Genomic DNA, 24,102 nt, shown 5'->3' on the forward strand with positions numbered 1-24,102 from the left:
AGAAGGTTGGAGAGGAGTACATCAATCGAAACATTGTATCATCAGAGTTATAAAAAAAAAACAAAAAAACGTCATACATACTGTTCCTGGAAGGTTTTAGAAGGTATGAGCCCAGCCAAAAGGTGTTGCTCGTCTTCCTTATCCCTGAATGCCTGCCACCAATTTGGATCTTCTTGGTCAATAACATGTAAAATGTCACCCCGCAGGAATGAAATGCCCAGTTCACGACAAGGGATATAATCATCATCTTTTGGGTCGTAATTAAACAAGGCTCGAACCCGCATCTGGAAGCAAATTATATACGATCCATAAATAATGACGGTGAAGTAGGTTTTATTCGGTTCATATGTTTCACTACAATTTCGATACCTTTTTAAGATACATAAAAACCATGAGAAAAAAATTTTATATTAAGAGAAAAACATTACAAATATTGGGAGAAAAAAAAAAATCCAATGCATTGTTCTCACACATGTTAGCTTAAACTACAAATTTAATAGAGAAAATTTTCTGATAATCAAACTTGAGCACAAAACTAAATTCATTAAAACTACCCTTAGCTAAAAGCATGGTTCTTGTTCAGAATTTCCCCTATATTAAAAAACAAAAACAAAGAAAAATCTGCATGATGTGAGTACTTATAACAAAATGAAAATATAATATTCCAAAAATCAAGTAGTTTTATTTTTTTTTTTTTTTTAAATCAAACAAATAAAATGTTATGACTATCCAAAAAGTGTTTTTTTTCACCTGCCATTTTCCAAAAAAAAAAAAAAAAAAAAAAAAAAGGTAAGAAACAAAAGGAGATAACTCAGCAATAATTCATACTTAGTAGATTTATGTTGTAATGTCTATGAATTCCTCTTAATCGTTTAAAATGCTCTTTATCAAAATAAACTACTTGATCAATTTAAGTGATTTTTGGAATATGATATTTAGTGGTGAGATGATTCCAAAATTTTTCCCAATTCCGATCCAATTCTAAATTTCCGATTCTCGATTCCAATTCTTTTAATATTTATAAATATTTAATTAGATATTTGTTTTTTTGTTTTTTCGTAAATTTTCAAATTATTACATAAATCCCCAGGTAACTTCCGTGTATGTTTTTTCTCAAATGTTTTCCTTGTAATATATTGCACATTGAAAAACAACAAAAGGTTTATTTTGATATTAATCAAAGCCAAATTGTATCAGTTCGTCGTTAGTATACAACATGCTACTTGGAAGTTTTCATAAACAGTTGAAAATAGTCGACGATTAGTAGGTCAAATGAGAAAATGATGCAAGAACAAAATATTAACGCCCCCCCATAATTGTTACAAACAAATTTCTAAATAATTATGTTACTATTTAGAAAACCATTTTTAACATGGAGAGGGTGTTGAGCTTCCTTAACTATTATGTGCCTTCCTTCAATGAATGTTTAAATTTTAATTATATAAATTTGATGGGTTATTAAATTGATTTGCTGTAAAAAACAAAGCAAAAACAAAAATGAGATGCAAATAATAACAACTAGCGGGGCCTGTGGAAATTCCACAGGGGACTCATTCAAATGTAATATATTGCTGATGGTATTCATGGTGTAAATAGAGATGCTCTGATATTATTGTAACTCTTGTTAAAACTACAAAAGTATTTATCTAAGCTAGCAAGGATGCCCGGCGTAGCCAAGTCATTAAGTACACTTAAATATGATATTTTAATTCTTGCAGATTTTGTATATATTATTATAGAGTTAATGTTCTATCGATTTTTATATATTATAAAGTTGCGATTTCAAAAATAAAAAATATATCCGTATGACTTTGGTGTATCAGCTTGAGTTCCTTCAGCTATAATCGAAACCGAAACCAAAATTTATGAAGAATTCTTGATAAAAGTATTTATTTAAAAAAAAAAAAAAAGGATCATTGGAGTTCCATCAGCTATAATCGAAATCGAAACCAAAACTTGGTAAAATTGTTTATAAGAAAATAAATGACTTGAGTGCCATCAGCTATAACCCAAACCAAAACATATGAAGAATTCTTGGTAAAATTATTTATTATAAGAAATGGGAATCCATAATTAAACAATAGTCACTCGGATGTAATTGTGACACACAAAATAAATAACACACCTTACTGTATTAATATATAGTATTGTTAAAAGTCATAAAAACCACACTCCTTTCCTACTAATAACCCTAAGTACAGGTGGCAATACGAAAAATATAGCAATTATATGTGATTTTATGATTTTGCTGATCAGCCTTAGAATTAGTCATAAAAATTACTTAACTGTTTTTGTACTGAAATGGGATCAGTTTACATTATATTTATATGCACAACTGACCCCCCCCCCCCAATTCTAAATTCTAAAATAACGTTTCAGTGTGCTCACACATAATCGCCTAAAAAAGTAGAATCTCATATGTTTTGGGCATTTTAAATGTAAATGAAAGTTTTTTTTAAGTTAACAAACTTCTTCCAAAGTTTTGATAAACTTGTGAGATTTTCATTTGTTTTCACTTTTAACAAAACCAAACAAAATATAAGGAAACATGAAATATTTTAAAAGATGTGGTGATCATACAAAACCAGCACCAGAAAAAAAAGTCCAAGCATGTTAAATCTTTGATATTGAAGTCCAAAGTCTCTAATAGAGACCATATGGCCACTTATTAAATAGGTGCGAAAAGCTTTTTAACATCTGTGATATTGAATAGGCAAGTGAACTCTAGAATATTTACTTTGTGTACAATAAAAACTAATAGAAACAAATTAAATTAGGTTTGGAGAGTCTGAGGATTTCCTTGTGTCCAAAAACGTGCCATAAAACTTTAATTATTTCAAAAGAAGCAGATGACAAACATCCAATGTACAGCTGGCGCCAACGAAATTAACCCCCCCCCCCGCCCAGAACATTTAAAACTTGTTAATAATCATATGAACTCCCTCGGATGAGGGGGACATAGACATTTTAACGAATGGGAATGGCTTGCAATAGGCAAGTTATAAATGACCAATAAATAAAATAAATTAAACTCTGCTAATCAATGTTAAATCTATAAATGATTCTCATTCTGTAGCCCTTCTCAGTCTTATGTTGTAAAGAAACAACTTCTAATAAAAAAAAAAAAACAATTTGTGTTTGTTTCATTTTTTATTTAACAATTTGAAAGAATCTGTTTGGAATTGGAAATTAGGCTATAATTTTTCTGATTCTGATACCCCCAAAGCTTCTGATTTTTCCGATTCCCGATTCTGATTAATCGTCCCAGCACTAATGATATTTTCATTTTGTCATGGGTACGTACACCATGCAGAGCTTCTTATTTTTAATATAGTGAGAATTCTGCACAAGACCCAACAGCATTATAAGGAAACAAAATATAAACTTTGAATCTGCATAAAAATTCACACTACACTGACTTTTTACTTTCTACTCCTCTGCCCATACCCATGATATTTCACCCTTTACAACTACACCTTCCTCTATCTCTTGTCCTTTCTTTTCTCCTCTATTTTTTCCTTTCTCTTCTTCTCATCATTCAGAACCAACCATAACATTCCTCCTCATTTTCCTTTGATACCTGTTCACCTAGACGATCCCCCCACACCCCTCCTCTCTACACACTTTATACTTATTCTATCATGAATCATATTTCATTTTTTTTTCTTTTTTAATGGAAATCGCTCCAGACAAGGCATGAAACCACTTGATGTAAGAAACTAAAAAGAAATACTTCTGCAAAGTTGAAAACTGGCCAACAGTAAGTGTTAGATGGCTAGATTCCAACATCCTACTTATTATCAACCTTGTTTTCCCTCCAACAGCACTACATTCCTTCACTTTACCCCCCCCCCTCATAAGCATGACTCTTTCCCACCACAACTTCTAACTTTTGTATATTTTATCTGACTGTACAATAAATCATTATTCTTGACAAAGTTTCATAATTGAAACGAAATATCGGATCAAAAGGAGCAGAATTGTGTGTTCAGTTTTCTTCTATTTAGTTTCTTCTTTGCTTACTAACCTATTCTGCGTAGTGGTTAGAGGACTTGGAAAAATCAATTGTAAAAAATGATATTCTCCTGAAGGTTGAAGGTTCAATCCTCAGTGTGGGCGACCGGAAAATACAATTGCGAATTACTTAGACCCTCTATCCAGTCATGGCTGATGGAACAAGAGCATGCTACCCCCGTGAAGTAAATAAAGGGTTCTGCTCGAAATTCCGTCCAAATTCCCGAGTTTGACAGAAACATTCCTGAGTCCGACAAGATACACCTAAAGAAGGTCGGAGGTTACATCGACTGAAACGTTGTGAAAATCACACTCAAGATGAGAGCAGTAATCCGATGAATCCAAATAATATGAATAACCAAGCCTCATCTAAAAAATTCAGAAACTTATTCTTATCTATACCTCTTCCCCTACAGATAAATAAGGCTCTTTGTAAACGAATAGAGCACTCTTTGACAGTTGATAATGTTTATAAAACAATAACAGAATAATTCTTGAATCCTCTACAAGAAAAAAAGAAAAAAAAAAAAAAAAAAACAGAGCAATAAATTAATTTGAAATATAAGCTTCAATCTGAACCTTTTTTTCTCTTAGCTTTTGACCATCTGAAGAACGCCATATAAAATACTTAATGTCAAAAGAATTAAATAAACTTTTCACAAACAGATGTTTTTAGTCATCTTTATGCCATACGAGCTCACTTTGCTATCACTTGACAAAATTTGTTATAGCATTTTTGCCCTTGGCACCAAAATCAACAATTTTTTCCCTGTTGATTGCGGTATATTTTTGGCCTTGCGCAGTTCTGGGATGTCTACTCTCCAAGGCTTTGCCTTTCTCTTTGAGAAGGAGTTATTTTCTTGCTAATTACCTAAGGTAACCCTATCGGGGAACGCTGACAGACCCCAAACAAGGCATATTGCCACGTGGACTGAAAGGGGCTACTATTTGAGCTTGTGTCTATGAGGAGTGGAGCAGAGAAATCTTTGTTAACATTACATTTGAACTTCTTAGTACAGTCAGGAAAAGAGCAAACAGGGAGGGGATTCCAAACTCTAGCAGTCTAAGGGAAGAAACTATCAGAGTAGAAGGCTTTTTGTTATCTAGGAACTTTAACAGTGAAGGGATGGGATTTTGCTGCTTGTCAGGTTAATCGAGTGTGTACATCGAGGGGGCACAAGTACTATGAGTTCATCAGAACACATTCCATTAAAATACTTGTAAAACAGAAACAGGGAAGCAACATTGTGGCGATGGGAAAGATATCGCAATAGAATCTATTGTATAAAGATGAATTCACTTGGAATAAGTCGTGTTTCACTTTATCATTAGTGCAAGAAATAAGGCAAACTTTCGTATTTATTCATCTATATCTATATATATCTATATATATAAATCTATATATATATCTATATATATAAATCTATATATATCTATATATATCTATATATATAAATCTATATATATCTATATATATCTATATATATAAATCTATATATATCTATATATATCTATATATATAAATCTATATATAAATCTATATATATAAATCTATCTATCTATATATAAATCTATATATATATAAATCTATCTATCTATCTATATATATATATATAAATCTATCTATAAATCTATATATATATAAATCTATCTATAAATCTATATATATATAAATCTATCAATCTATCTATATATATATAAATCTATCAATCTATCTATATATATATATATATATATAAATCTATATATATATATATATATATATAAATCTATAAATCTATAAATCTATATATATATATATATATATATAAATCTATATATACATATAAATCTATAAATATATCTATCTATATATATATAAATCTATAAATCTATATATATAAATCTATAAATCTATATATATAAATCTATCTATCTATATATATAAATCTATCTATCTATATATATAAATCTATAAATATATCTATCTATATATATAAAAGATAAAATGTGCGTATGTATGTATGTTCGCTTTCTGTGAATGTCTGTAAAAGGCTTTTTTCGTTGGACTTCTCGGTCGGCTCATTCCTTCTTAAAACTTTTTATATCACGTCTAAATGATAATATCTATGAGTTACGAATGGGGGTCGCCTGTCTATTTAATTTGCCCGACTTTCACGTGCTATTCTTTTCAGATTTTTAGAGCGTCCCGTGTATCTTTCGCTTTTCTGCAGCCGCATCATGTTTCAAGGTCAAACATCACGCAACTTAAGTTTCTCGCACCTGCTAATTTCTTTTTATAAATTTTCAATTAAGATGCTTTTCATTCCTCTTCTCTCGTGGCCAATATGGCTAGGTCCCAGAGCTTTTTTCCATTTTGTTTCCATCTCCACGTCAAAGGTTCGGGGTTCAAGCCTACTTTCCTACTAAAACTTTTTTTTTCTTTTTTTTTAAAAAGGGTTGTTTTGATCACCCCCTTCCCCCCCCAAACACACACATCTACAAACACCTGAGCCACGCCGGGTACGCCCCCCCGCTAGTATAAATATAAAAGCAAAAATGTGTGTATGTATGTATGTTCGCTTTTTGTGTATGTCCAAGAAAAGCTTTTTTCCGAGAAGCGATTGGTCGACTCACTTCTTAAAACTTTTTATATCACGCCTAAATGATAATATCTACGAGTTAATAACCGAGGTCGCCGGTCTATTTAATTTGCCTGACTTTGAAAAGATAAATATTCAACAATTTTTGATCGCCGTATGTGCATTAAGCTTTTTCATATAAAAAACAGAAGCGAACAGACTTGCGGTAAATAAAACACTGTCCTGCACTCAAAGTTGATGCCATTAACTCGTCAAAAACGTTGCACGTTTGTTTTCACACTTTATTTTCCAATTGCGCGTCAAGGCTTTGTCTTTTTTTTTGAACAGACACCCGGCCAACGATTTTTCTTTTTCATTTACCCAAATACACACACACCTACAAACACCTGGGCAACGCCGGGTACCCCCCACTAGTCTATAAATATAAACACGAAAATGTTTGTGTGTGTGTGTGTGTGCGTTTTCGTGTATGTCCAAGAAAGGTTTCTTTCAGAGTACCGATCGGTCGCCTTGCAACTTCTTAAAACTTTTTATATCACGCCTAAATGATAATATCTATGAGTTAACAACCGACGTTATCTGTCTATTTAATTTTCCCGACTTTGAAAAGATAAATATTCAACAATTTTCGATCGCCGCATGTGCATTAAGCTTTTTCGTATAATAATAAAGGCGAAATGGAGCTTTGTGCGATCGCCGGGAACGTCCAAAAGCAATCAGCTTTGATCAATGTGGAGTTTCTCTTTATATCAGACAATTGCTATTCAATTTGGACAATCCCCTTGTTATGGGGAGCTGGTCCTCCCCCCAAGATGGGGAAACCAAAAAAACATAAAAAAAAGCGTTCTCGCAGTAAGTAAAATACTACCCCCACAGTCAAAGTTGACCTCATTAAGTCATTAAAACGGGCACCTGTCAATTCTAAATACTTAAATAAATTCAAACGTGTTTCTGTTAGTATTTCGTGGTGGCCTAGTGGTTAATGTCGCACATTTTTTTTTCACACTTTAATTTCCAACTTGGCCTCAAGGGTTCGGGTTCGATCGTTCATACTTACCTACTAAAACTTTTTTTAATTTTACCCCCCCCCCCCAGACACAAACATCCGGGTGACCACACACACACACCTCCAAACACCCGGGCAACGCCGGGTATCCCCTGCTAGTCTATATATATAAAAGCGAAAATGTGTGTATGTATGTTCACTTTTTCTGTATGTCCGCAAAAGGATTTTTTTTGGCGGCTTCTTGAGGCCGTCGCTCATTTATAAAACTTTTTATATCACATCAAAATTATAATATCTACAAGTTATGAACAGGTGTCACCCGTCTATTTAATTTGCCCGACTTTGAAATGTTAAATATTCAACATTTTGGGATCGCCACATATTGCTTTCGTTTTTCGGTATAAAAAAAGCAAAACGATTCGAATCCTTGGCCGATGGCCAGTGGTCTCTAGAAAGTGATGTAACGTTTGGTCAATGTCGGCTTACCATCATCATATCAGACGCTTGCTTTCATTTCGAGACGAGACATTCCCCTAATAAACGGGGGAGCTGTTTTTCTCCAAAGTTAGGTAAAAACAAACAAATTGGGTTATTGACCTCGTTAAAAACTGTCCCGCAGAAAATGTTCACTGCTGAATAGCTATTGCTTACGTCGTCGTCGTCGTCATCGTAATGCTCGCACAAAATGTTAACTCTATGACTACCATGCGGGCACCTGTCAATTCTCTTCTTACTTAAATAAATTCAACTGGCTGAGTGGTTAACGTGTCATATTTTTTTCACATTTTATTTTCCAACTTCACCTCAGGGCTTCGGGTTCGATCCTACCAACTTACCAAAACTTTTTCTGTACCCCCCCCCCCCGGTTTAGTTTTGATTCAAGAGCACACACACCTCGAAACACCCGGGCAACGCCGGATACCCCTGCTAATCTATATATATATATAAAACCGAAAATATGTGTGTGCGTTTGTATGTCTCACAAAAACTTTTGACATGGGCCACGGATTTTCGCCACATAGGTATCATTTTAAAGCTCCAAGTTTCATCCGACAATTATCGAAAAATTGTCCAAAATCATTAATTCCTTCACCCTAAAATTATCAGTTTTCTACAGGGAGGGTGTAGCAAAAAATCCTTCTTTCATTTTGCCTTTTCCACGACTACTGTGACCATGACATCATGTTTGACCTAGAAAACGTTCATATTAGTTTAACATGCTGGTTTTTTAAACATTTAATTTTGTCACTACTTTGTCTCTTTGGCGTACGCGTAACGCGTCGAGCTTTTTTTTTCCACCTTAGCCTCGAGACTTCAGGTTCAAGCCCACCTTCCAACCAAAACTTTTTTTTCTTTTACACGTCTAAACACCGAGGCTTTTTCTTACACTCCACCCCTACACACACAACGTTGTTATCTTGAGATTGCATGTTTTTTTTTCTGATTTTTTTTGTTTTGGTTTTTCCAAATTTTTTAAAGGGTAATTACTTACCCTCCCCCCCTATACACACACCTACAAACACAGGGGCAACGCCGGGTACCCTCCGTTAGTCTATCTATAATATATAAATCTCACCTGTCTGTTTAAATGTATGTATGTTTGTATGTCTGCCTAAAACTTTCGACAGAGGCGACGGATTTTCACAAGATCAGTATCATTTTGAAGTTTGACCCTTCAGACGACAAATATCGAATAATTGGCTAAAAACATTAATTCCTTCACCCTTAACTGGGCACTTTTTTACAAAGAGGGGTCGCTTTTTTCACCGATATTTTCTAAAGTCATCCCCTCTTTTTGATTGACTAGCCTTAATTTAAACCTTCGACACTTCTGGTCTGGCGATGAACGTAACAGCAAAGACGCCACATTTTTTTTTCATGTCCTTTTCCTCCTTCATGGTACGTGTTCGAGCCTGTCTGCCTACTACTACTTTTTTTTTTGTTTTTTGTTTTTTGCTCAACACACACCTCCAAACACCCGGGCACCAAGGCTAGTTTAGATATATAGTAAAAATACTTCATTATGGAGAAATTAGATTAAAGAATCTAATTACAAATATAAGTGCTATATTCATATATATTTACTGAATAATCATCTAATATTGTTACTATTGGTTGCAGAGCAGAAAAAACAAAATACCAGTTGAAACAAATGAAATAAGATTGTAAAAATTCTTAAGATCATCAGAACGTCTTTTGCATAAAGTAAAATCAACTTAAAACAGGACATTTTTTTTTACTTTGCTGTTAGTGCACGATATATGCCCAACTTTTGCATTTATTGATTTCGATATGAACAAACATATGCGAGACAGGTAAGATATAGGTCAGCTAAAGGTTAAATTGGAAATTTAAAAATCTACACCAAACAATGCAGTGATCTCTTATGTTGTGAAGGGTTTATGATCAGTTAAGAGTTTTCAATCAACATTATCCACAAAATTAAAGTGGATTTAAAGATTGTGTACATAAGTTAACGAGAAATGTAATTGGCGATTTATGATGACAGAAAAAAAAGAAATAAAAAAGAAAAGAAAAAGACAAAAAAGAAAAGACAAAAAAGAAAAGAAAGACAAAAAAGACAAAAAAGAAAAGAAAGACAAAAAAGAAAAGAAAAAGACAAAAAAGAAAAGAAAAAGTAGAGAAAAAGAAAAGAAAAAGTAGAGAAAAAGAAAAGAAAAAGTAGAGAAAAAGAAAAAGAAAAAGACAAAAAAGGAAAAGACCAGACAAAAAAGGAAAAGACCCCCCCCAAAAAAACAAAAAATAAAAAAAATAAAAAAACAAAAGCAAAAAGACCCCAAAACAAAACAAATCTCATTTAAAATGAGCTGACAACTCTCTACTAAGCTGACTTGATACTTACCCTTCTCTTTTTTTTGCCCAAGCATTTTCTCTGATGTTTCATTCCCTCACACTCAAGTGTCCATCAAGTTGAGCCACCCAACCCTGCTAAGGACACAACCCATCAAGTAAACCAAACAGTATTAGACATCAGCCTTAATATATTCCTTTGAGTTTAAAATCAAACATAACATGCATCCATTAAACATGCTCATAGCCTCGATATGAGCTCCTTTCCTACCAAGAAACAGCGGAGTTACTATCTTTCAAAGCATATCTGAGAAAATTGACCAAGTCCTTTCTACTTATCCTTCAGCTAACATTCATGTATGTGGAGACTTCAATGTTCACAACGTCGAATGGTTGACCCACTCAAACAAGACCGATGATGAGGGGAGGTTCTGTCATGATTTCTCCATTGCCTATGACCTCACTCAGATTGTTCAGGAACCTACCCGTGTGCCCGATAATGACGGCCAGTATGCGAGCCTACTAGACCTTTTTCTCACAACTTGCCCTGAACTATGTTCAGTTTCTGTTCTGTCGCCTCTTGGATCTTCCGACCACTCTGTTGTATCAATTAAGATAAAAATGAAATGTAATAAGTCCCCAGACGTACCTCTTCATCGTACAGTATATCGATACACTAAGGCTGACTGGGATAGCTTCCGTACATTTATATCTGATCTACCTCTGCATTCCATGTTTAAAAAGGATGTGTCCTCTATAGTATTAGACCTAACTGAATGGTTAATTGTAGGTATTGACCATTTCATACCCTCTAAAAAGTTTCAGCAAAAACCTAACAGCCAGCCTTGGTTCTCTCCAGAATGTGCTGCTGCCATTGCGCACAGAAATCACTTTTTCCACTGCTTCAAACGTAATAGATGTATGGAAACTAAAGCCGTTTTCAGGACTGCCAGCAACCATTGTAAGAAAGTAATAAGGAACGCAAGAGAGTTGTATGCTCAATCTGTTAAGTCCAAAGTAGCTGAGCAGCGGCTTGGTTCCCACCAGTTTTGGCAAATAGCAAACAGAATTCTGAACAGAAGCGTGTGCTCCATCCCAACTATTATCAATGGATCTGAGGTAATCTCGTCAGCATCAGACAAAGCCAAACTCTTTGTCAAGAACTTTGCAGCTAATTCTACCCTTTGCGACCAAGACCGCCAACCCCCAATATTTCCTCTTGTATCAGAAAACACGCTATGTGATATACGTATATCTGTACGTGATGTTGCCAAGCTAATCAAAAACCTTGATTCCAGTAAAGCAACTGGCCCTGATGGTATTCCAATTATAGTACTCAAAAAACTTCAACCTGAACTAGCGCCCATACTTACAAAACTGTTTAAACGTTGTCTTAAGGAGAATAGTTTCCCATCTCCCTGGAAAATCTCATCAGTATGCCCTGTATTTAAGAATTCAGGTGATCGCTCATCCCCCTCTCAGTACAGGCCAATAAGTCTCCTGTGCGTCATGAGTAAGTTGCTAGAATCTGTATTAAATACAGAAGTAATCAAACATCTCAACAAAAATAACCTTCTTAGTGACACTCAATATGGTTTCCGTTCTGCTAGATCTACAGCAGATGTCCTTACAGTTATATCGCATAGGATTAGCAAATCTCTCGACGGTGGCAATCTTTCTAGGGCAATTGCTCTTGACATATCTAAAGCCTTTGATAGGGTATGGCATAAAGGTTTACTTCATAAGATCGCTAGCTATGGTATAGCTGGAAAAGTCTTCTCAATTATTAAATCATTTCTTTCTGATAGATTCATAAGAGTAGTAGTTGAGGGGCAAAAATCAGAAGCTCACAATATTAATGCCGGTGTCCCTCAGGGATCCATCCTGGGCCCAACTCTTTTCCTGATCTACATTAATGATCTTCCAAATCATATCCTTACATCATTTGTAGACATTTATGCTGACGACACTACCATTTATGGTACCACATCTAAGACAGTAAACGAGCAAGTTCTCTCCAATTCTCTCTCCTCTGATCTTGAGCACGTAGTACAATGGGGAAAGGAGTGGCTGGTTACTTTTAATGCATCTAAAACCAAGCTTCTCTCTTTACATCATCAACATTCTAATCCACATTTGTCATCAATTGAAATGAATGGCTCTCGTCTTCAGGAGGCCTCAAGTTTTGACAAGCTTCTGGGCTTGACCATTACTCCTGATCTTAAATGGAACACGTATATCAAATCTGTTGCCAAGGCCGCTGGAAAAATGGTGGGATCTTTCTATCGATCCAGTAGATATCTCACTGCTGATGCTATTCTCTATCTATATAAGAGCCAGGTACGTCCAAGGATGGAATACTGTTGCCACATCTGGGCAGGAGCTGCTAGAAAGTACTTGTCCTGCCTTGATAGAGTTCAAAATAGACTTCGTAGCCTCGTAGGAGATGTCCTTTTCTCCTCCTTGCAACCTCTATCTCACAGAAGAGATGTTGCGAGTTTGTCTCTGATGTATCGTTATTTTCATGGAAAGTGTTCAACTGAGCTTCAATCTATGGTCCCCCCTCGCCAAACTTTCACAAGAAACACTCGTCTAGCTGTAAACACTATCAATAATTTCCCCCACTCTTTATCTGTGCCTAAACCTAAACGTAGATTCCATGAACAAAGCTTCTTTCTTAGAACTGCACGCCTGTGGAATTGTCTTCCGTTTTCCTGCTTTCCGGCTGACTACAATATGGTTTTGTTCAAGTCTAAAGTAAATAAGTTCTTGATGAGCCGTTCCATATAAGTTATTAAATTTACCAAATTTTCATTACTAATGATTACTATATTGACCAACTTCTACTGTACACTCTTTAACCCTTATCCTTGAGTGGCCTCTGGGCCTTGATAATGTGGTGATGCCTTTGTAAAAAAAAAAAAAAAAAAAAAAAAAAGATCTTTCAAGTTGGCAGTTACATAAAAAGTAAATCCAGAACAAGCCATTTCGTTTTGACAACAAACTGGACATAACGGTTACTAAACGTGTAACATAGCACAGACGCAAATGCATGCGAAATGACGTCATCGGTAGGGAAAAATAAAGACTTTAAAAATCGATCACGTTTCAGGTGTGGATGACGTTTGAGAAGACGATCACGTGAGAGATGTCACAATGGTAACAAGAGAATGAATGAGGAAATGAATGTCGTTGTACAAAAAAAAAAAAAAAAATGAAAAGAAAAAAAGCGAGTTGAAGTTCTTTTCTATTCTTTGTCTGCTTTGTGACTGAGGCTACAACATGTTGATTCCTGGAGAACGTTAGAAATGTATTATCAGGTGTAACATTCTGAAAGTGTTGTATAGCCGGTGGGTGTACAACATTATATATACGGGTGTCTATTTAACTGATTCTCTTTAATGTTATTATATGTACAGTGTGTTGTCTAATGGTTAGACTGTATGAGAGCGTGTGTGTGTGTGTGTATATATATATATATATATATACATATATATATATATATATATATATATATCACAGTCATCTATATGACGTGTGTATATACATGTGTTCATTTATGACTGTCTAGTGTTGTGATCGTCTATCTAAAGTTCGTTGTGTGTGCACGTACATTTAAATACAGTTCATGATGGGACAAGAATATACATAGCTATATACTCAGTCCGTTAAATCCAAAGTAGCTGAGCAGCGGCTTGGTTCCCACCAGTTTTGGCAAATAGCAAACAAAATCCTGAACAGAAGTATGCGTTCTATCCCAACCATCATTAATGGACCTGAGGTCATCTCGTAAGCATCAGACAAAGCCAAACTATTTGCCAAGACCTTTGCAGCTAATTCTACCCTATGCGACCAAGGCCATCAACTCCCCGTATTTCCTCCTATAACAGACAACACGCTATGCAACATAAAAATATCTGTGCGTGAGGTCGCCAAACTAATCAAGAACCTTGATTTCAGTAAAGCAACTGGCCCTGAGGGTATTCCAATTATAGTGTTGAAAAAGCTTCGACCAGAACTTGCCCCCATACTTACAAACCTGTTTAAGCGTTGTCATAAGGAGAATTGCTTCCCAACACCCTGGAAAACGTCATCAATATGCCCTGTATTTAAGAATTCAGGTGACAGGTCATCTCCCTCTTAGTACAGACGATTGAGTCTCCTGTGTGTCATGAATAAGTTGCTGGAATCATTATTGAATAAAGAAGTAGTCAACCACCTCAGCAGAAATAACCTTCTTAGTGACATGCAATATGGTTTCCGTTCTGCAAGATCTACAGCAGATGTGCTAACGGTTATATCTCATAGGATTAATGAATCTCTCGACAAAGGTTTCCTTTCTAGGGCAATTGCTCTTGACATATTAAAGGCCTTTGATAAGGTAAAGGCCTGCTTCAAAAGATTTCCAGCTACGGTATAACTAGAAATGTTTTCTCAATTATTAAATCATTTCTCTCTGATAGACTCATAAGAGTAGTGGTTAATGGGCAGAAATCAGAAGCCTACAGTATTAATGCTGGTGTCCCTCAAGGGTCCACCCTGGACTGAACTTTCTTTCTGATCGACATCAATGATCTCTTAAAACACATACTTAAATCATTTGTTGACATCTATGCTGTTGACATACCCATCTATGGCAACACATCAAAGGCTGTAAATGACAAAGTTCTCTCTGATTCTCTCTCCTCTGATCCTGAGCGTGTGGTACAATGGGGGAAGAGGTGGCGTGTTACTTTTAATGCATCTAAAACCAAGCTCCTATCTTTACATCATCAATGCTCTGATCCCCATCTGACATCAATTTGAAATGGATGGCTCTCGTCTAGGGGAAGCTCAATGTTTTGACAAACTTCTGAGCTTGACCTTTACTCATGATCTGGAATGGAACACATACATCAAATCTGTTGCCAAGGTCGCTGGAAAAATGGTGGGATCCTTCTACCGCTCCAGTAGATATCTTACTGCTGATGCAATTTTTTGTCTATATAAAAGCCAAGTACGTCCAAGGATGGAGTACTGCTGCCATATCTGAGCAGGAGCTGCTAAAAACAGCCTATCTTGTCTTGACAGAGTACAAAATAGACTTTGTAGCCTAGTGGGGGTGCCCCTTTCTCTTCCCTGCAATCTCTCTCCCACAGAAAGGACGTTGCGAGCCTGTCATTTTATCGTTATTTCCATGGGGAGTGCTCGTCTGAGCTCCAATCTCTGGTCTCCCCTCGCCAATCTTTCACGAAAAACACCTGTCTAGCTGAAACCACTGTCAGTAATTTTCCCCACTCTTTATCTGTGCCTAACTCAAAACGTAGATTCCATGAACAAAACTTCTTTCTTAGAAGTGCACGCCTGTGGAAGTCTCTTCCGTTTGCCTGTTTCCCACCTGACTACAACTTGGATGTCTTCAAGTCCAATATAAACAAATTCCTGATGAACCGCCCCCTTAAGTAAGACACTTTATCAGATCTCCATTACTAGTGATTACTACGATATTGTCCCATTGATTACTGTACATGCAATAACCCTTATCCCCGAGTGGCCTCCGGGCCTTGATAAGTGGTGACTTCCATGTAAAAAAAAAAAAAAGAAATATGCATAAATACCTTTACAACACAAAGGATGAATAACACATATTTGGTGTTTCAACATCAGCCAATCGGGAACATATCTGGTCCATCTTTGATCTTGTTTGATAGGATGTTGCAATGGGAAATTCTCCCCGTAAAACGACAGAGTCTCGGGCTTTATTTTTTGGCAACTTTTTATTCCAGAGTGTTTTTTCCCTTTTGGAAACTTGCAACGCTGATTCTGAGCCCCCCTCTACTCGGAGCCATCACGATCTGTAGACCGTGTCTGTCTCTCGGCTCAGACTGACTCACTAATTTCCACTTATTTCAAAAAGATCATTTCCCCTCCCTCTAAATGACGTCATACATTACTAAAACAACCACCTGATGTTTTTATTTCTAAGTTGTCAACTATGTTATAACATTTTTAAGTTCACATTGCTGGTAACTAATAGTTTGTAAATAAATATCTGAATATTTAGATTATTCTAAACCATATCTTAGCCGACAGAACGTTTTGGCTTGAATAATCATCGACCAGCACCTCTTCGGTGTGGCCTGGTCAACATTTAACAAAAGTAAGATTCAATTTTTTTTTTATTTATTTATGTAATACACCCCAAACAATGCACATTGCCATAAAGATGCAAGGATCAAATTTATAGGACAACCCTAAGTGGGGAGTTGTGCGGTAAGATGTTGATTCACATTACATTCAATTTCTACATGTTGATGCAGTCGGGGAAACAGGTAGTAAGAGAGAAATTACAAAGACAAACACTCTGAATGAAAAAAGCTATTTGAGGAGTTTTTTTTTAGTATCTGGCAATTTCAACAGTGAAGAAGTGGGATTTTGCTGCTTGTTAAGTTATTTGGGAGGAGGTACATCAAGGTAGCAGAAGTGCTACGAATTCAGGTGGGCACATTCTATTAAGGATACTTGTAAAACAGGCACAAGAATACAACATTGCGGTGATGGGACAGAGGTTGGACTTTGACAATAGTGCGAGACCTAGGAGATTAAAAAGTCTGTTTTGGACCCCCAAGAGAAAGACTAGTGGTAGATGCACCAGCCAAGATGTGGCAACAATACTTCATGCAGGGACGAATTGTGTCTTAGTAAAGATATAGGATACTCTCTAGTGTGAGTAACCAATTAGTTAAACGGATGAATCAGAGATCACAGAAACAGAGGATGAGGAGCAACACCTACTGTATTGTTGTTGGTGGGTATGTGCGAGTAGACACTGCAATTGGGTACGATCATAAAAGTAATCGTTCCCGTCATTCCTGTCTGGAAATGTAAAAAAGAAAAACGATATAAAAGACATATAAATAAATAAAAACAAGCAAACAGACGAAATCAAAGTTAACCAAACTGACACCATATCAATGATACATGTGGAAATTTCATTGGTAATTAAAGGAAAACGAGTTTTACGTTTATTGATTTATTTTTTTTTTTTGCACTTATATATTTTGTGCATTTTCGTTCTATGCAAGACATGCTCCTGACCCGTTGAGTCACAAACATTAGAACCACTCAATCTGTATTGAATTCTTTAGAAAATTCGTTAATTCTGATTTATTGGTTCAGATTTTAAGAAAACTACCCAGAATCAAATTTCGACTAGCAAATATGATCAACGGTTGAAAGAATACAGTCATTTTATTTACCGGATTTGTATTGCATTCTTTGGTGAAAAGGAGATCAACTAAAACACCATTACTTTATTTTTTTTTTTTTAATATTTTTTATTTATTTATATTTAATTTAATTTATGTTTAATTTATGTTTATTATGTATTTATGTAGCTTTTCTTTGTTTTCAGATGAAAATTTGAAACGCTCACTCATTATAAGGTAAATTTTTGAACACGGGAAATGCTAAACTGTTAAACGTCCAGTTTTTATTGCATTGAGCAGTTCATTTAATTTAAATGCAATTCAGATAATGAGACTCTATATCAATGAGGGGGGGGCAGATATGTGAAAAACAACAACAAACAAAAAATGTTCAGAGAAAGGCCCCAAAGTGATGCATGTTCTCTCCTAATGACTTGACATTATCTGAAGGCTAAAATAGAATAACCCACAAGTGAAAACAGCTGATAAACACTATTATCTACAATATAAGCTGTTTCTTCCAAACGACAGCTTCTTGTTGGTCGTTCACTTCATAACGAGTTCCTGCTACTATTCTGGTAAGAATTATTCTCTTATTAGTTTTTGTTGTATATTTATTCTACTTTTATTTCATTAGAACATTCATTAATTATGACTTATCAGCTAAAACACCCTTTTTGCATAACTAAAAATAAATCTTACAGTGCTTTTTAGGAAAAGGTATTCAAGAATATTTCAGTACTTATGTAATCAATTCTGAGTTTTACTTAAGATTTCTGAGACTGGCGGACGTTAACAAATAATCTATTTTTATTATTTTTCTTTTCTAATTTCATTTGTATTTTAGTTAATTATATTAAAAAACCGCTTCTACATTATTGGGACGAAAGTTCGGAAATCGTAATACTGTATTTCACATGAAAACAATGGTATCTACGTATTCCTCGTATTTTTAAGATGATTATATCCAAAGATTACGAAAATCGATAAGGTAGAAAATTATTCATTAAAGAAAATAAAAAATAGAATTTGATGAAAACGATCGTAAAACACAGAATTCTAAAGGAAGGTAAATTTCGTTTTGATTTAAAACAAGATGGCGGAAAATTTTCACCTGCTAATATGATTAAAGTTGTTTTGTTTGATAATTCAGTAATATTTAGGTAATTTCGACTGCATAATTTGGAAGCTACCATTGTAACTTATTAGAATTGATAAAAAATCAGTTGAAACAATTTATCGTCTACAAAATATTGTCCCAATTCTGTAGAAGTGCGTAACTACTTTTTAGCTCACAAAATGTTTTTTTTTTTTTTTTTTTTTTTAATATTTTCAAATTTATGTTAACTCAGTGATAGATTCTTTTTTTTTTTTTTTTTTTTTACTAATATTTATCCTCTAATGAAAAGAGTCTATCCGGGAATATCCATGTGTTAAGTTTTTCTTTCTTATAATTCCTTGTTTGAAGTTTTGTTTATTCCAAAGTCTTACCAATTATTCTTTCCAAAATAAAAACTTACGTATATTTTACAGATCTGTTTCGTTCACGAGAAAAAAAACAAAAAACTAATATTTACTAATTACTGGACCTTTCATATAGACAACAAAATAAGACAGGCATTTTAACTTAATTCCTTTAATAGGAGGGAGATAACTAAGATAGATATTTAAGCATGATTGTCACTCTTCGATCGGGTGGATGTATACAAACGTAATACTCCTAACATATACAATTATGATGAATATATATTTTTGAGATGAGGATTTATAATTATTTTTTGTATTATTTGGACTATTATTCTCGGTTGTTTTTTTTTTTTTTTTTCACAAAGTTTCGGCTGATGTAACCTCTGACTATTTTCAGGTGTATTCACACTGGATGTTATTAGTGAATAGTGAAAAAATGTTTTGTTTGTTTGCTTTTCAATGAACACAGCTATTAGAAATTTAAAACGCAAATAGCGTCAAGTCTTTTTTTTTGCGCTATTTACTTCCATGATATAATAGTTATTAGTTAAAAATTCGACTAAGGCATTTTATAGAAATTTTTATTGTAACCGGTATGCAAAAATGAATTTTATAGACATTTTTATTGTAACCGGTATGCAAAAATGAATTTTATAGAAATTTTTATTGTAACCGGTGTGCAAAAATGAATTTTATAGAAATTTTTATTGTAACCGGTATGCAAAAATGTATTTTATAGAAATTTTTATTGTAACCGGTATGCAAAAATGTATTTTATAGAAATTTTTATTGTAACCGGTATGCAAAAATGAATTTTATAGAAATTTTTATTGTAACCGGTATGCAAAAATGAATTTTATAGAAATTTTTATTGTAACCGGTATGCAAAAATGAATTTTATAGAAATTTTTATTGTAACTGGTACGCAAAAATGAATTTTATAGAATTAAATTCGATAGGGTAGTAGTAATTGTGATGGCTTTTCTTCATAAGACAAGATGCCAGCCCATTTGAAAATGGTTTGATGCGAGTTGTTTTTTTTTCTGAATTTTATTTATTACGTCGTTTTGCATTTTTCTTTTTGAGAACTTTGTTTTGTCTTATGAGTCCATGGAAAAATATCAAATACCAACATACAAATGCGAATTAAACAGATCTATTATTATAAAAATTATTATTATCTCTACTACAGGGTGGCACGATAAAAGTGTCGTCCAAAATAAAACAACACTGCAACTTTATTTAAAAACTCTTATTGAAAAACATCAATTCAGGTAACTGGATTATGTAGTAAAGCCGACATCTATTCAATGTAGCCACCTTCAGCCTCACTCAATCACCGCTTCGATACGGATCCAAAACTGGGTGCATGTCTTCTCCACAAGCGCTGGTGGGAGCTCAGTGAATAGTCGGTGAATGGCGGCGATCAGGCTGGCTTTGGTGCTGTGGGAGGTCATGTTGGTGATGTTCGTGACACATGATCAAACAAAGTAGTCCAGCGGGTTCAGGTCGGAGGAGGAGGGCTAGTGAGAGAAGAGTACAAAGTTGTAGCACTCCTTCTGAAGCAAAGCCTGGGTCTCTTTGGACTTGTGGGCAGGTACAGAGTCCTGCTGCCACACCCAGGGTTTGCCAGCGGCCACCTGATTGCACCAGGGGATCACCACACTCTTCAGCACATCCAGATACACTTTGCTGTTGACTTTCAAGCCGACTTCGAAGATATGAGGTGGCATGATGTGGTCCTCACTTGAAACCACACCAAAGACCATAACCATGGCGGGAAACCTTGTTTTCATCACCCTGGGTATATCCCTCAAGCGTTGAACCGTCTGAATTTGCATTTTCAGGGTACTGGCAATGGTCCTGTTGTCATAACATGGATCAGTAGAGAGCATGAGTTGTACAGCGACGCATCTCCGATCTCGCTCATTGAACATTAAGTCACTCTCAGACATGATAGAATACTCGTATCGCTTTTGGGATGTGTAAACAACTGGCCAACTAATAGATGGTCTGCAACCAAAAAGAAAACTGGTTTTCATCAAATGGAAATGGAATCTTGCCGTCTTTTCTAGGTCGACAATTTTATCGTTCCACCTTGTATTATATAAAAAGGAACTTTTTCTGCGTATGTGAGAGTTTATTCTCTATGGACTCTGAAATAGCCAGGCCGATGTTTTTGATATTTCAAACAAAGGTGCTTCATGCGTCTGAGAGTGTTCTTACATAAGTTTGTATCAGAACGCACCTGATAAGTATCGAAAATCAATAATCAAACAAAATTTGATTAAAAAAGAAAGTTCGATTTTGACCAAAATTAATCCTTTTATACCACCTACCATCACAAGTACAGAAAGGCCCAGCCTATAAAATCTGCTTTAGATTCTTTTATAAGACAGGGGCGCGTTTGAAATGAATGTTTGTTTTGAGAACAACTGAACTATGATACTTGACTTTTGCATTTGAAACTTCAACTGATGCCAGTCTTTACAGATAATTTTATAGAATCAAGCGTAGCTTCTCTATAGTGCAATGTAGATTACAACGTATTACGAACTAAGTCACTGCAGGGAAGCATATGAAACTTAATCTCGGTACACTGAGGGGAGGGTATCCCTTACTAGAGGAGGCAAAAAAAAAAAAAGGACAATTTCACCAAATTTCAATAACAATAAAAGTATAGGAGGGTGAAACATTCATTCAGTCCCGAACAACGTTGGGTCACTCTGCTAGTTATTATTAAAAATACCTAAGTTTTTAATTTAAAAAAAAAAAAAAAAAAATAATTGGTGAGATGAATAAGATATTAGATTTTGGCATACAGTGAAATTGTTATTTATTTATATAAACTTTGTTGTTATATCGTAACAAACAATTTAAAAAATTCTAATTAAAAAATATTCTAATTTAAAAAATATTCTAATTTAAAAAATATTCTAATTTAAAAAATATTCTAATTTAAAAAATATTCTAATTTAAAAAATATTCTAATTAAAAAATATTCTAATTAAAAAATATTCTAATTAAAAAATATTCTAATTAAAAAATATTCTAATTAAAAAATATTCTAATTAAAAAATATTCTAATTTAAAAAATATTCTAATTTAAAAAATATTCTAATTTAAAAAATATTCTAATTTAAAAAATATTCTAATTTAAAAAAATTCTAATTTAAAAAATATTCTAATTAAAAAATATTCTAATTAAAAAATATTCTAATTAAAAAATATTCTAATTAACAAATATTCTAATTAAAAAATATTCTAATTTAAAAAATATTCTAATTTAAAAAATATTCTAATTAAAAAAAATTCTAATTTAAAAAAATTCTAATTTAAAAAAATTCTAATTTAAAAAATATTCTAATTTAAAAAATATTCTAATTTAAAAAATATTCTAATTTAAAAAAAATTCTAATTTAAAAAAAATTCTAATTTAAAAAAATTCTAATTTAAAAAATATTCTAATTTAAAAAATATTCTAATTTAAAAAAAATTCTAATTTAAAAAATATTCTAATTTAAAAAATATTCTAATTTAAAAAATATTCTAATTTAAAAAATATTCTAATTTAAAAAATATTCTAATTTAAAAAATATTCTAATTAAAAAAAATTCTAATTTAAAAAATATTCTAATTTAAAAAATATTCTAATTTAAAAAATATTCTAATTTAAAAAATATTCTAATTTAAAAAAAATTCTAATTTAAAAAAAATTCTAATTTAAAAAAATTCTAATTTAAAAAATATTCTAATTTAAAAAATATTCTAATTTAAAAAAAATTCTAATTTAAAAAATATTCTAATTTAAAAAATATTCTAATTTAAAAAATATTCTAATTTAAAAAATATTCTAATTTAAAAAATATTCTAATTTAAAAAATATTCTAATTTAAAAAATATTCTAATTTAAAAAATATTCTAATTTAAAAAATATTCTAATTAAAAAAAATTCTAATTTAAAAAAATTCTAATTTAAAAATATTCTAATTTAAAAAATATTCTAATTAAAAAATATTCTAATTAAAAAAAATTCTAATTTAAAAAATATTCTAATTTAAAAAATATTCTAATTTAAAAAATATTCTAATTTAAAAAATATTCTAATTTAAAAAAAATTCTAATTTAAAAAAATTCTAATTTAAAAAAATTCTAATTTAAAAAAATTCTAATTGTAAAAAGTGTCATGTTTTGCAACTGTGTCGCTTTTCTCGACTCACGGTGACGTTATTTCTTTTCCTTTGGTAAATTTTTACGACGTGCCCTAGCGTAGTATAAACACCCCCAGCCACCCCACGTTTAGAAAGGCTTTCGGAATACCCCCCCCCCCCCAACCTCCCTATGTTAAGAAAGGCTTTCGAGGTTGGGGATGTTTATTCCGAAACCCATTCTTAACACGGAGAGGTTGGGGTGTTTCTAATACATTAGGGTACGTCGTAAAAACATACCTTTTTGTTGTTTATTTTTTACCCCATTCCTTTTGTCTTATTAAACTACTTCGAACCTTCTAGATTTTTTTTAATCCTTTCAATACATTTTTATCTATTTCTTGGCGACGCGAGTTGCTACAAGACTTACTTCCTCTTAGCGGATTTTTCGATCTTTCCTGCTCCTCTTGCTCTATAACAGACGCTTGCTTCATTTCTCAGCCTTGCTACACAATTTTGGTATGTTTATTTGAATTTCTTCATTGTTTAAGTTCAATCTACTTGTCTAGCCCCTTCTTTGACGATATCTTCCTTTATAATTTTGTAGTTCCATGCAATTTAAAGCTAGCTAGATTTCCTACTATTTTCTTATTAGCATTGCAATTCATGGTAATTCCTTCCCGCCGTACATTTTATGTCTACCATTCTAGACTTCTTACTTGTTAGATTGGTTTTCTCCTCTTTTCTTTTTTTTCTCCGTAATGTTACTTATTTCTTCCTCTTTGTCGCAGCGAAACTCACCTGTTTGTTTCATGTTTTTCTTTAAGATTTTTACCTGTTTCACTGAGAGATAAACAAATAGTTTTTCTTGAAATGGAATGCGCCTG

General features: G+C 33.4%; 1 protein-coding gene across 2 annotated transcripts in view; it reads right to left on the reverse strand.

The window, feature by feature from the left end:
- LOC145260502 (protein PALS1-like) overlaps positions 1-24,102 on the reverse strand; it is a 608,074-nt gene that overhangs the window by 16,817 nt on the left and 567,155 nt on the right. For both annotated transcript variants that reach the window (XM_080118617.1, XM_080118618.1), the window contains 2 exons: positions 17,188-17,268; positions 82-284 (listed from right to left, as the gene is read on the reverse strand). In XM_080118617.1, the coding sequence (XP_079974743.1) occupies positions 82-284; positions 17,188-17,268 (284 nt within the window). The remainder of the gene's footprint in view (positions 1-81; positions 285-17,187; positions 17,269-24,102) is intronic.

This window comes from Euprymna scolopes, chromosome 36 (assembly GCF_053919585.1).
Source record: "Euprymna scolopes isolate OS-2025 chromosome 36, ASM5391958v1, whole genome shotgun sequence".
In the NCBI taxonomy this organism is placed as follows: Eukaryota; Metazoa; Mollusca; class Cephalopoda; order Sepiida; family Sepiolidae; genus Euprymna; species Euprymna scolopes.